Below are 13911 nucleotides of genomic sequence, written 5' to 3' on the forward strand. Positions count from 1 at the left end.
ACGTATTACTTATTTTTTTTATTTTAATTATAATAGTTTTTTTATTAATAAACTATTTAAAAGACTTATTTAATATACTTTTTTATAAACCCGTTAACTAAGTTATTATTATTATTAATCTAGCGGATTTTATAAAGCTCGTATTATTTAGATAATTATTAAAATACTATAATATTAATTATAAAGCGCTTTTTTTTATAATACTTAGCTTAATAAAGTATTTATATAATAAGTATAAGTCTATATAAACTATAATAAGGGTTTTTAAAACGTTAAGTTATTTAGTAATAAGGTCTAATATAATTAAAATAATATAAATAATATTAACACTTATAACTATTTTATAAACCTCTAATACTAATACGCTCTAAGTAATTTTTTTTTACTTTTCGTAGAGCTATAGTAAATAATATTATTATAAATCGTAAAGTTTTTATTAATCTATTTTTTTATTTATAAAAATAATAATATAACTTAATTATAAAGTATAATTAGTATTATTTATAAATAACCTATTTATAAAAACGAAGAGTTTAGTTATAATTAAGTTTAATAATATAAATATAAAACCTTGGTTTAAATAATTTATTTATTATTTAATACGTTAGTTTAAGATAATATAATTAATAAATAACGGATTTACTTAGTACTAAGTAATAAATAATATATTAAAAACTATTTCTAATTAATAAATTAATATAATATAAGTACCTTAAGCTTACTATTTAATAAATTATTATTTTATATTTAGTACTAAGAGGTTAATTTACTTTAGCTTTTTTCTCTTAGTTTTTTTTATTTAAGTATTATATTACTACCCTCTAATAAGATAATTCTATTATTAAAAATAAGTAATTCGTTAGTTAAGAAATATTACTTTAGTTTAGCTAGTAATTTAATACGCTTAAGCTTAGTCTCTTCTTTTTTAATAAAAAGTCTTATTTAATAAACTAATTATATTATTAATCTATATTCTAATAATACTAAATAATCCGCTTTTTTTATATTAAAATTAATAAATATAAATTAAAAATAAATATTATTATTTAGAATATTTTTAAATAATACTTATTATACGTTACTTATTAATAAGTACTAAATTTTACGAGGCCGTATAATAATTATATAATATATAAAACCGTATTTTTTAAAGTATAAATAACGGATCTAAGTTAATAATTAAGTAAAGACCTTATAGTAAAAAGGTTAACTTAATTAAATATATACTTAAATAATATCTTATAACTAAATAATATAACTATTTTTAAAAATAAAGTTAGGGCTGATATAAGGATTAGCTATTAATTAGTTTTTTTAAATTATTAATAATTACATAAAAATCTCTTTTTTTTTATTATTATATCCTTATATAACTAAATAAAAAATTTTTAATAAGGTTAAAGCTTAGGTTTTTAATCTTATTAATAAATTAGGACTTAAATATTTTTATATTGCTATATTTAGGGCTAAGTTAAATAAATTTAATTACTCCTTATTTAATAAGGCTTAAAAGCTCCCTATTAATAAATTCTTTAAAAGGGGCTTTTAAAATAGTAGTAATACCCTTATTACGAAGTTTAATAACTAATTTAAAAAAAAATTTAGATATAAAATAGGCCTAGGCTATAAAAATATTATTACGGCTATGCTATATTAATATTTTTTTTATTCTTTTTATTTTAATATAATAAAGGGTTATCGTTAATTATTATAATAATTTTATTAAAAAATCTTATTAATAAAGGGAACCGTTATTAATTAACTAGTTAACTATAAGGATTAGTAAGTACTTAACGTACTCTATTACTATAATTAATAACTTAGGGTTAGCTTTTTCTAAATATTAAAGTTTAATTATAATAACCTAAAAGCTCGTTAAGTTATAAAATAATTCTATTATATAAGTAATATTACTTATTAAAATAAATTTAAATAGGCTTTTTTTATCTCTTATTTTCTTACTAAACTTTAATATTTAATTATAATAATAAATTAATAATATAAAAAAATATTTAGTTTATTCTAAGTAACTAGGGCCTCGTTTACTTATTTATTAATATAAAATTTATAAACTTCCCTTATTATTTTTTTTAATTATTTTTACGTATTAAGTAATATTTAATAATAATAAAAAATTTATTAAAAGTATATAAAAAACGCTCCGAAAACGAAGAGTATAAGAATAAAGCTATTAGAGCTAATAATATTATTAATAATTTTAATTACGGCTTAAAATATAACTTTTTACGCTTATTAATAAATAATTATTATAAATAACGTTATATACCCTTTTAAGTACTATATAATATTTTTTTAACCTTATTAATATTATTATAAGCTTTAATAAGTACTTTTTAATCTTAATAAATATAAATTAAGTAAAAAATTTAAATTTTATAATACTAAAGTTTTTATTAGCGTTTATAATAATCTAATCTAATAAACTAAAATAAATATTAATTTAATAAAACTAAAGAGCTTCTTATATATATTTCGTAATTATATTTATAAAAAATCTTACTAATTAAAAAAAAATTAATAATATAAAATACTAATTAGTTTATACCGTTATAATTTAATAAATATATTACGTTAATTATAATTTTATAATTAAAATTATAATTATTTTATAAAGTAAATTTAAATTAATTAAGGGTAGTTATATTTAGTTAGTACTATTAGTAAACTTTTCTAAGCTTTTTGAGAGTAGCGAACTCTATATTATTATTAAATTACTAAAATAATTTTAAAAAATAAAGAACCGAGGGGTAATTAAAATACTAATATAAGTAGTATAGCTCGCTTTTTTATTAAGTAATTAATAATAGTTTTTTCGTTATTAAAAAATAAAAAATTAAGGATATTTTTTATTTATAAATAATAAGTACTATAACGTCTCCCTTAATTAATAAATTATTAATATTATTAAAATATACTCCTAGCTTATTTATATCCCTTAAGTAATATAAAAAAGAAGTATTAATTAGTAATATATAAAAAATAATATTATTAAATAAGGTATTAACGACCGTAAATTTTAATAACTTTATAGGCTTATTATTATTAAAATAAATACCTACTTTATTAGCCCTAAAAATATTAAGAATAACCTTAAGCTATTGTTTTTTATAAAGCGAGGAATTAAAAGTATTTAGTAATAAAGAACTCCGTAGTTTTAGTATTTAATATAATATTTTAGAAATTATTTAATAAGTATTTTCTATTTAATAAGAATAAAGTTACTAATTCTATAAGCTTAGTTAACTTATTAATAAAAAGTAGTATTAATAAAATTATATTTTATTACTTAAGTAGCGAGGATATTTATAAAAGCTTTATTATTAATAGTAATTATAAAATAAGTTATTAAAATCTAAACGTTATCTTTATAATCGTTTTTTATAATTAAAATTAAAGTTATTAAAATATTAAATTATAATATTTTCGTTATTATTATTATTATTAATAAGAGTAGTTCCTTTATAAAACGCAAGGAATTATAAATATAAACTTAGTATAAATCTCCTCTTTTTTTCCCTTATTATTTTTATATTTTTAATATACTTAACGTTATTCTTTTTCTAAGTATTTAGTTAATTAATAACCGGTTTTATAATAAACGAAGTACTTTTTATTAATAACGCTACGTCTTTATTAGTTTTAATTATTAAACTAAGTTTTTTTATTAAAACTACTATAAGTATAATCGGTTTAGTAAATAGCGGGGATTTTTTATTATTAATAGTAGTTTAAAAATATTATTATTACTTATTATAATTACGTTCTCTTTTTATAATATTAATTAAAATACTAAGCTAATAATAAATACTAATAAATATAAGTACTAAGTTAAGAATAATAAGTTTATATTTTAATACTCTATTTACGTAATAAAAAAAATTAGTTACTTATATTAAAAATAAATCCCTAAGTAGTTAACGCTTTATAAAGGATTATAATATAGTTAATTAGTATTTATAAAATCTATTAATTTAACTTATTTAAATACTTATAAACTATAAAGTACTAATAAAAAATTATAAAACTTAGTAAAGTAGTTTTAATAACTCGCAAGAAGTTCGAAATATTCCTAAGTTTTTTTAATATATAATATTAAAACTAAGCGGGTTAGAAATACTACTTAGCTAGTTAAAATAAAAAAATTAATACCCTATTTTTAAATATATTAAAAAAAAGTATTAGTATAATATTATTTACTAATTCTTATTTATTAATAAAGTATTTTAAAAATCTAAAGTTTTTTATTAAAAACGTCGTATTTTTTATTATTATACTTATTCTTATTATTATAAAGCTTAGTAAAATTAATTAATTAATAAGTATTAGGTATAATATTATTATTAGTCCTCTTATTAAATTATATTACCTAACGAGGTTAATTCCGCAGCTATATAATAATATTTTTTATTTTCTAATTCTTTTTTTTTAAAAAAAGGGGGTAAGTTAATTAGTTATTAGCGAGGTTAAAATTAAAATTTTATTTATTAAAACTAAGCTAATTAAAGTTATATAAACTTTCTTACTATCTCTCTAACTTATTAAATAAGGTCGTTAATATTTATTAATTATAATAATAATAAATAAAAAAAAATAAAGATTTTAATATAATACGTTAAAATATTTAGTATAGCCCTAATAAGCCATAGTTTTTTTAAAAGTTTAAATTAAAAAAATATTATACTTTTTAAGTACTAGCGAGCTTATTTACGATTTAACTATAATCCTTAATTATAAAATTAATATTATTATTTATAAAAAAGTTTTTAAACTTTTTAAAGATCCCGTTTTTAATTTTTAAAAAGTTTTTTTATATTTTAATTATTAAAATCGGTTTTAAAATCTTTTTAAAACTCCTCCTTTATTAAGCCTTTTTTATAATAAGATTTTAATATGTAAATAATAAAAATATTAAGTTTTTTATTAAAAGTAAGGGTAAGTATAATACTAAAAAATACCCTATTAAGTTAAATTAACGAGATCCTATTAATAAGTTAGAATTATATATAGTTTTATAATCTAAGTATATAAATAAGTTAAAAAATAACGTTAGCTAATTATTAATATCCTCTTACTTATTATTAAGGCTAATAATTATTATAATATACTTATAAAATAGATTTTATATATATATATAATAAAAAAATAATTACGTATAATAATTATTATAATTATTTATAATATAAAGTTAATAAAATTAAAAAAAAGTAATAAGACGGCTACGGAAGTTATTTTAATAATAACGAGCTTATTATTATTAATAGTTAAAAAAATTTTACTTTTTTTAATAAAATATATAAATAAAAAAATTATTAAAAATAATAAAAGGCTATAAAAAGGGTAAAAAGCTCTTTTTAATTATACTTTTAGTAATAAATAAAGGATTTTATTAATTAGCGATTCTTTTTTAATATTTTTTAAATATTCGCTTTATAAATATTATTTTATTATTTTGATTAAATTAAAAAAAAATCTATTAATAATATAAAATAAAGCCCTATTATTACTATTATTAAAGTTTTTTTTTCCTTAGTAACGTAATAATTTCCAAAATATTTTATAACTTTGTTAAATAATAAACTCTTTATTTTTTATAAAATAATAAACTTTTTTAACTTTATAATCTTTATAATTAACCTTTTAATAATAAATAATCCCCTTTTATTTTTTTAATAATTTAAAACCTTACTTAGCTATAATATATTTAAAATTAATTATTTTATAAGTAATTTAAATAAAAAGAAGAAGAGGGTAATAATAATAGTAATCCTTAAAATAAAATTAATAATAAGAATAAAACTAATAATAAAAGTAAAAAATATTAATCTTTTTATAATAATAATTTTTAATAAAAGTGATTTTATATAATAAAGTGCGTTCTTAATAGTTTTTAATTAATTAATTAGTTATTAATTAGCGTTAATAAAAGAGAGTTAAAATAATATAAACTAAGCCGTATATTATTAATTAAATAAATAGAACTAAGTTAATAAATTAAAATAATTAATAAAATAAGTTAAAGCTATTTTTTTTATAGTTATATCCTTATTAACTTATAATAAAAATATATATATAATTTAATTATTAATTAGTATTAGTATATACGTAAAATAAGTTAGACTTTTTGGTTATAATAAGGTTAATAATAATAAATTATTTATTAAGTATATAGAAGGGAAGAAGTTCGTGGGCAGAGCCCGCGATCCCTTTATAAGTATAAGTAGGTAGAAGGGTCCGTTGGCACAGGCCCCGACTGCCTACCTAACCACCTACCTACCTACCTACCCAAATCCACCTTTTCTGCCTTCGTAATCCAACAGGAAGCGATCTTCGTCTTCAATCCCCACTAGCGTCGGCCATGTTCCGATCGACGTTGGATTAACCTCGAAAGTCTAAAAGACCAGGCCAAGTCACTAAGATTGCAAACATGCCAACCAAATGCCAAAAACCCCCGTGGAACGGTGGAACTAGAGGCAAACCGGGGGAAAGAAATGTCTCACCAGGATCGCAACGTACAGTGACGATCATCGAACGGTTTTTTGTACCGACTAACTTATAATGGACAACCCCCAGCTTTCCCCAGAACTTCCAGCCCGCTTCCCTCCCCGCCCCGGATTGATGGTGCGGCGCTCGAGAATTTCCCGGTCGCGTCGGCTACTGGGAGAGAGTGTGGCCAGCCGGCTGGCGTTCAATGCCGTTGATTTCAAGAGCCTTAGAGAAATTTAGGTGTGAAAACAAGAGGTTTGGATGTTTTTAGCCGAGTTGGCTGCCCAGGACCCAAGGCTGGTAGCGAAATCTGCATGTTTCCTATTTCTCACAAGAACAAAAGTCACGTCAATTGTCGACTGTCGCTCTGCGCAGTGTCAGCTGCTACAAACGGGGCGTGTCCCGATGTCCAGTCTTACCAAGCAGATGAATCACTCGTTGCACAAGAGGCACAAGCACAAACAAAATTATCCGGCGATGTTGATAAGTTGGCGACTGACTGATCCGTGGCCTGTGAACTTGTCAAGACGTCTGTTTCGGTGGATAAGCGCCATTCAACTCCGACAAAATGGTGGAGGCTGATGCTGAAGCGTGTATTATCTTTGCTGGATAGTAGCGCTTATTGAAGTTTTGTACCAAAGACTGGATACTACTAGAGATGATATCGCAGTGGCAGTACAGGTTCCTTCGCTCATGGTAGGACCCGAAGGTTTTTGAGAACCTGGAGCGAAGGAGCCCTAGATCCTCCGTGTGACCTTTCAGCTTTTCGGTCCCTTGACCGCGGCAAAGTTTGATTTCGAAGCAATTTTACGTAGATGCTCAAGTTGCCGCGGTTGAAGGTTCCCTGGTGAGCACTACTGACTGGATTCGGCGTGAGATTTCGGCTGTGCCATATTCTCCGTCCGGCTTAGGGCTCCCTCCGCCACGGTCAGCAACACCGAGATTGTAGACTGCCGCGGCTATGCTCTTTGCACTATGTTGCTTACTACCCTGCCTTGTCTCCTTCTTTTGAAAAAGCCTGGTCAATGAATCGATGGAAGATTCTTACCATGAAATGCTTTCAAATGGATAAAAGGTTCTTGGCGTCAAGCGGCACGAAAATAACACGAAGCGAGAGACTTACAGTAACCGAGCCTGGGCGATTGTTAATTGTCAACCACGGTGGCCAATGAGAACCTATGTTCGTTTCTATCTGGTGTCTTGGAAGTTGAGAATCCGTCAGTCGCCGCATTTCTCCGCCATGCAAGTGTCCTAATCATGTACCTAGAAATTTCCGCTGGCTGTTATGGTTCCTCTTTGTTGGTTTGCCCCCTCATCCGCATCTCGCCGTACTTCTTCTCTCTTTCTCCCTCAAGTATGCGCGCGTATTGTTGTCTTGGCGCCTTTCAATGAACCTGGCTCGAGTGGGCTTTCAGAGGATCTTCATCTGACGGGGTGCCAGAATCTGACTCTCTATACCTACTCTCATCAACCCATACGGGTACTGGGGCACACCCACACACACACCCACACCCCAGTCCGATGGGCGTGGGGACTTCTTTCTTCCCTCTTTGGCGGAGTCGCGGAATAGACTGAACTGGCCATCGCTTGACGGTTGACCCAACGATCCAAGGAATCAAGCTATGCAGGCCAAAGTGCCGTGTGGAGGCGAACTCCTTGGCCGCAGTAAGTACACTGTTTTGTTATGCCCAACCTCGTGAGATGGCGGCGTCTGTTTGGCAGGAGTGCCGCCTTTTCACTCCGCTTCTGGGTCCTTTCTTTGCCCCGGATTGGAGCAGGCGCCTCTTGAGGAATCCGTCAAGATCTGTCTCCTGGAGGACCGAAAGGTAGGATAAAGAGGTCCTCCGTCCCCCTTCTTCATGGAGCTTGCTATTTTCCACCCTTGAGCCCATTTCTTTCTCTCTGCCTCTCTAGAGGAAAACTTTGATACTGCTTGTGTCCTAATAAGAGTCTATTCTCAGGCCTGCTCTTATTCCGACTTACACCAACCCACCAAAACCATGAAGTCCTCCCTCCTCCTCCCCTTCGTGACCCTGGCCTCGGCCATCTGCCACCACCGTACATCACTCTACCGCCGAAGCCATGGCGGCATCGCGGCCCGTAGCGAAGACGGTGTGGTCGAAATCGCAAAATTCGGCTACGACGACCTCACCGGTCCCCTCAACTGGCACGGCCACAACAATCAGTCGTCCAAATGCGCCACGGGTGCCTGGCAAAGCCCCATCAACCTCAACGACACCTCAGCGACGCTCGTCGCCGGCACAAGCTTGACGTTTGATGTGCCTAACCTGCCTCACGGCGCCGCCTTTGAGAATCTGGGCAGCACGCTCGAAGTCGTGACCGAGAATGGCACGCTGATGAGGCGCGGACGCAAGTTTCATCTGAGGCAGTTCCATTTCCATACGCCTAGTGAGCACAGGGTTGATAGCGAATACTTCCCCATGGAGGTCCATTTTGTGTTCGAGGCCGATGAGCAGCAGCTGAAGAGTGAGTCTTCCCTTCTACCCCCTCCTACTTTTCAAATGTTACTCGTTCTCGTCAAAAACTGTGAGCCAAGAAACCCGACTTGTACAAACTTGCTTTTACGGTTTCTTATTTACTGTTCAGATATGGGGACTTATGGATCGTAAGGGTAGAGAGACTGGAAAACCAAAGCGAATGACTGACTAACTTGTTCCCCTTCCCCCCCACAGACTCCACCGGACCCAGCAACTCCGTCGTGGGGTTCCTCATCGAAGTCGACAACAGCGCGCCCTCGCCCTTCCTGGCTAACGTCTTTGCCCACCTCGACGAGGTAAAGGAGCCAGGCTCGCACGCCGAGACCGAAGAGCTAGACTTTGGCGAGCTGAGGCGCCTCCTTGAAGCGTCGGACGTCTACCAGTACGACGGCTCGCTCACAACGCCGCCGTGCACCGAGGGCATCGCGTGGAACGTCGTGGCCGAGCCGTTGAGGGTCGACGACGTCACGTACCGCGCCGCCAAGAAGGTGATGAAGTTCAACTCGCGGTACACGCAGAACGTGCCCGGGCAGAGGAACTTGTTGGAGAACTCGAGGGTCATGCTCAATGCCATGTCCCCGTGAGAGAGGGCATTGGCCGGGAAGGGGGGTTAATTACAGGCTACAACTAGACCGATCCGGGGATCACCTGACTCTTGGGCCAGAGGGGTAGGCGAATTTTAGAGATGTCGAGGAAGCAACGATGTTTGGGGTGCGTATGGGTTGTTCCATCTGGTTGTGCGTATTTCTTGGGGTTGGGTGGCTCATGATGTGGATCTCACGGGGACGGAGTTTTGGCTCAATTGGCGTTTATGAGGGGTGCTTTTACGTATGGACTTGCATACAGATGTGGGAAATTACATGAGCAGGAGGGAGGTTGGTGAGCATACACATTGTACGGATACACATGGGTGGTCACACAAATACGGAGAAAGACGGATCGATGTGGTGAGAGGTTAGAGTGTATGTAAGCAGATACATGTATAGCGTACAGATCTCACAACACAATCTACGCACGTCAGGGTTCACATTTCTCGGCATGGAAGAGAAACAGGGTTCCAAAAGATAAGAGCAGTCATTGCGAAACTTGTACGTATTACGTTGTATTCTAATGAGTAAAATTGAACTCCATGGCAACTTTCCTTAACCGCCTTTCGAGCACCTGTGATTATCGTCCACGGATTCCGCGCTTCATGCAAGAGTAATGTTCTCAGAGACTCTGGTCGTAAACTTCTCAGAGACTTCTCTCCCCTTTTCCGAAAAGTTTGTCCCTCCTCCAAAACCCCCGGATTTGCGGCCAAGGCTTTGTCCGCCTTCTCCGTTGCATGACGAAGCAAAGCATATAGGCACATTGGCGGGGCGTCGTTTCTGGCCTTAGTAAGACCAAATCGTATCCGCATGCAGGTTGTGAAAGAAAAAGCAACGAACGACATGGACGGACGTTGACCGGAGCGATGTCACGCTCTTGGGCCCGTCTGGTTTTCGTCTTGGTTCCTTTCTCCGCAACACGGCGGCGGCGTACATGAAGCATCCCAACCCCGGACAGGTTGATAACTTGATGGAGTATCCGCATCGCAAGGGGGAAAAGAAGGGAAGCTGCTATCGTGCGAGTATCCGTAGGGTGATGAAAGGCCCAATTGCGAAGCGACGGAAGAGGTTGACGACGCCATCGTGTGATTGGTCACCCGCTTTGATGGCCCCTGGTCCGATTCAACGGTTTTCACTTGGCACAATTCAAGCTCTTTCTGCTACTCGTTGGCGCGAACTTTGCCAAGACATCGGAATGGAGATGTGAGAGGTTTGGCCAAAGGGATTGGGTACGCGGACTATGATGCCCATGTGGAGTGTAGAGTGGAGATGAAAACGGACCATTGACCCCCAAGTCTTGTCTTGCGTGACGTGACCGTGGAGGCGAGTGTGGGAGGTCGGGGCGCAACAACGATGAATGCAACTTTCCCAATGGGTCTCCTGAGTCTTGGCTCCTGGCATTGGCATGCACGTCTCGGCTATTCTTGCTTCCCCTCACCTCAACCTGCTGCATCTATCTTTCACTCTGCGGACTTTTGTTCTTGCAATGGGCAATGGAGCAAACATAGAACGAGGCAAGACAGAGATGGGCAGGGTAGGGAGATTGGAGAGCTGGGCATCGGAGGCCGAATTTTGCGGTTTCCCGCTTGGCGTCGGAAGCCGCGTGCCGGTTCCTTGGAGCTTTGTGGGGCACCACCGGTCTCGCCGATGCCTTGGCGGGGCTCTCGCGGTCCGATCGCGTGCGGCGACGGCGAAGGGACTGCGGGCTGCTGCCGACCAAGTTGGGGGTTGTTTTTTGGTATCGGTGCTTCATGTCAATTCCTGGAAAGGCCCTCGTGATGTACGACCTGGGGGTTTCCTCTCGAAACATTAACCACCTCAACTCGATGAACAACCTAGTCCCTCTTGAAGACGCTGCGGGCCATGTCCGTGAAAGAACGGCCGCCGAAGAGGAATTGCGAGCTGTGGCGCCCGCAGTGGGTGTAGACATTGACGGTCTGAGAGTGGGAAGACTTGCGCTTCGAGGGGCGCGGGCAGTCTGTAGAGACTGCTCTTCTGTGGGTGAAGGTCTCTGAGCCTGCCGAGATGGTGCTCGCGTCTGAGCCGGCGCGGCTGCTCTTGGGACGGGGAGCGTCGAAGTTGGGGGTGTTGAGGGAAGACATGATGTAAGAGGTTGATGTCTTTTGATGTTGGTATTTGTTTGTTTGTTGATCTGAAAGTAAATTCCTTCAATGAATAGATGAGTCAGTTGAAGATTGGATGATGATTGTACAATGCAATGATGGACTTGTCCAGACCGTGGGGGAGCCGTCCTTAAATGCTTGAAGGGCTCGTCATTGCTGGATACGGCTACACGGCGGTAGTTTCTTGGCTTCCTGCTTACGACCGCTTGGTCGGCATGGATTCACGAAGCCTGGTCTAAGAATGCTGTGCCCCGAGTGGCCGCTTGCCGACTTGGCCGGGTTGCCGGTCGATAGCAGCCCCACACAAGGGCCGGTCTGCTGGACACGGTTTACCCCATTGATGTGACGCCGCGACCGAATGCGAGCCGCGGAGTGCGTGAAGTGGGACTTGGCCTCGTAAGGCAACAGCTAATGCAGGTGCGCTCCCTTGTGTTCGTTCGCCATGACATGCTGCCGCATTTCGTAGCGTATCCGTAGTGTACAACGCCAATGGCTGTCTTTACGCGAGGATCTGCAAACTGGGCTGATCGTTTGGCGACGGCCTCAAAACTGGCGTGCTGACACAAGGGATAGGCTTAACTGTAAATTTTGAGGCCCCTCGAATATTCGCCGGAAGAAGCAATAATAGGTTTCCTTTCCCGTTGTCCAAGCCTCATAATCTGTCTCGCCAGAGCCTCGTTCACTCAAGCAAGAAATGAGGAAACGTGGGCGAGGTAACGGCCGCATATGCACGCATTGCATGGTTCGACCTCGTGACTATGAACGACTTCCCGGTGTTGGCGAATAGGACGGTATCTCGGCACGGGCAGCGTCGTCAGCTTGGTTGGTTTAGTCATACGCCGTACCGAAGTTCGGACGACGCCGATGGTTTAGCGCCGTTTGTGGCTCTCGGCGCCACGGCACGTGATGTTTGTTTATTTGGATGCCTGCTGAGTCGGGCGCACCGAGACTGTTCAGGCCGCAAGGCATAGATATAAGGTATCTATATCCACCACACCCGGGACCCCAACCAACCCAGAGAGAGTGACAAGAAAGTAACAACATAGGACGCCGGTCAATAAACGATTTTATTATTCCTAAATGTCTTGTTCTTTTGATGATTCCTCTTGCCTTTGATTCCGCTATCACTTTCATATTCTATATATCCATCAGAGATTACTCTTCGAAGAAGTAAAAGGAATACACATAACAGATGGGGTACGGATACATAGAGCGACGAACGATTATGTCAGCTACTTGAGTGACAAGCAACTTGCCAAGCCAGGGGCACCAGCCACGTTTCCCGGCCACGTTCCTGACCTTGGCGCCCGGAAGCTTAAGCCTGCGGGTTAGGTACCCCAGATTCGGAGCCGTAGGGCTGATGGAAGGGTCAACTTGGTGAAGCTTGAAATTGCACCGTCATTAAGAGAGTAATTATGAATAAAGTGGTCTTTTTCCGGTTCAGTGTTGCTGAAAATTGGATGAGTTGGTTGAGATACTCAGGCGACCCATACACCGAAAGTTGACACCACCAAACCCCGTCCTTTGTTGCCAAACAACAACTGATGCTCAGAGACGAGCATTTTGAGGCCCGAATGCGATGGAAAATTGAGATATGACATCATTGGCATTGATCGGTCATTGTTAGGCGCATCTATGCGCCGCGGCTTCTCGTTCCCCCAAAAACCGAGCAGGCTGGTCATGGCTGTCTGACTTGCGTTCCCATTGAGTGATAAGACGCAGTGACCCGAAGTTGCACTTCACTCAAGGGCTCTCAATGTCTCTCTTTCCAAATACCATAATGCGGTCGCGACAATGCGACAATTTGTGGTGGACACTCATCGCCGCCCACTTACCCCGGGCCCGACTTTTTTAACCTCTTGCGCCGAGGAGCACCGTCAATCCTTGCAAGATGATTGACATGCTTCAGACTTTCGACAGGAAGAGACGAACTTCTGTTGACAGAGCCGCTGACCGTGCTCGGCGAGCAACAACTTGAACAAACAGTCGAATTTCCTCATGTCCATTGAAGAGAATTCCAAAATGCAGATTCCATTCGAATTGAGGCCCCTCAACGAAGTCGGTTGGATTGAGGAAAGAATTGGGTCCACATCCCCCAAAGCGGAAGTCTCGTAGCCCGAGAGCGTCGAGCGCTCGGGCCATTTGTGGCTGGTGGGCGCTGCACGTGAGACCCACTCTACAGACTCTCGTCCTTCCTCG

General features: G+C 36.0%; 2 protein-coding genes across 2 annotated transcripts; one reads left to right on the top strand and one right to left on the bottom strand.

Moving 5' to 3' along the window:
• Positions 1-8504: 8504 nt before the first annotated feature.
• On the top strand, positions 8505-9586 carry N0V96_007794 (uncharacterized protein; the record flags this gene model as incomplete). Its single annotated transcript, XM_053196422.1, has 2 exons — positions 8505-8991; positions 9198-9586. The coding sequence occupies 2 exons, from the start codon at positions 8505-8507 to the stop codon at positions 9584-9586; spliced, it is 876 nt and encodes a 291-aa protein (XP_053046073.1).
• Positions 9587-11424: 1838 nt separating this feature from the next.
• Positions 11425-11691, bottom strand: N0V96_007795 (uncharacterized protein; the record flags this gene model as incomplete). Its single annotated transcript, XM_053196423.1, has 1 exon — positions 11425-11691. One exon carries the CDS (start codon positions 11689-11691, stop codon positions 11425-11427), a length of 267 nt encoding a protein of 88 aa, XP_053046074.1.
• Positions 11692-13911: the final 2220 nt, after the last annotated feature.

Source organism: Colletotrichum fioriniae, assembly GCF_027942845.1.
Source record: "Colletotrichum fioriniae strain IMI 355084 chromosome Unknown scaffold_9, whole genome shotgun sequence".
NCBI lineage: Eukaryota > Fungi > Ascomycota > Sordariomycetes > Glomerellales > Glomerellaceae > Colletotrichum > Colletotrichum fioriniae.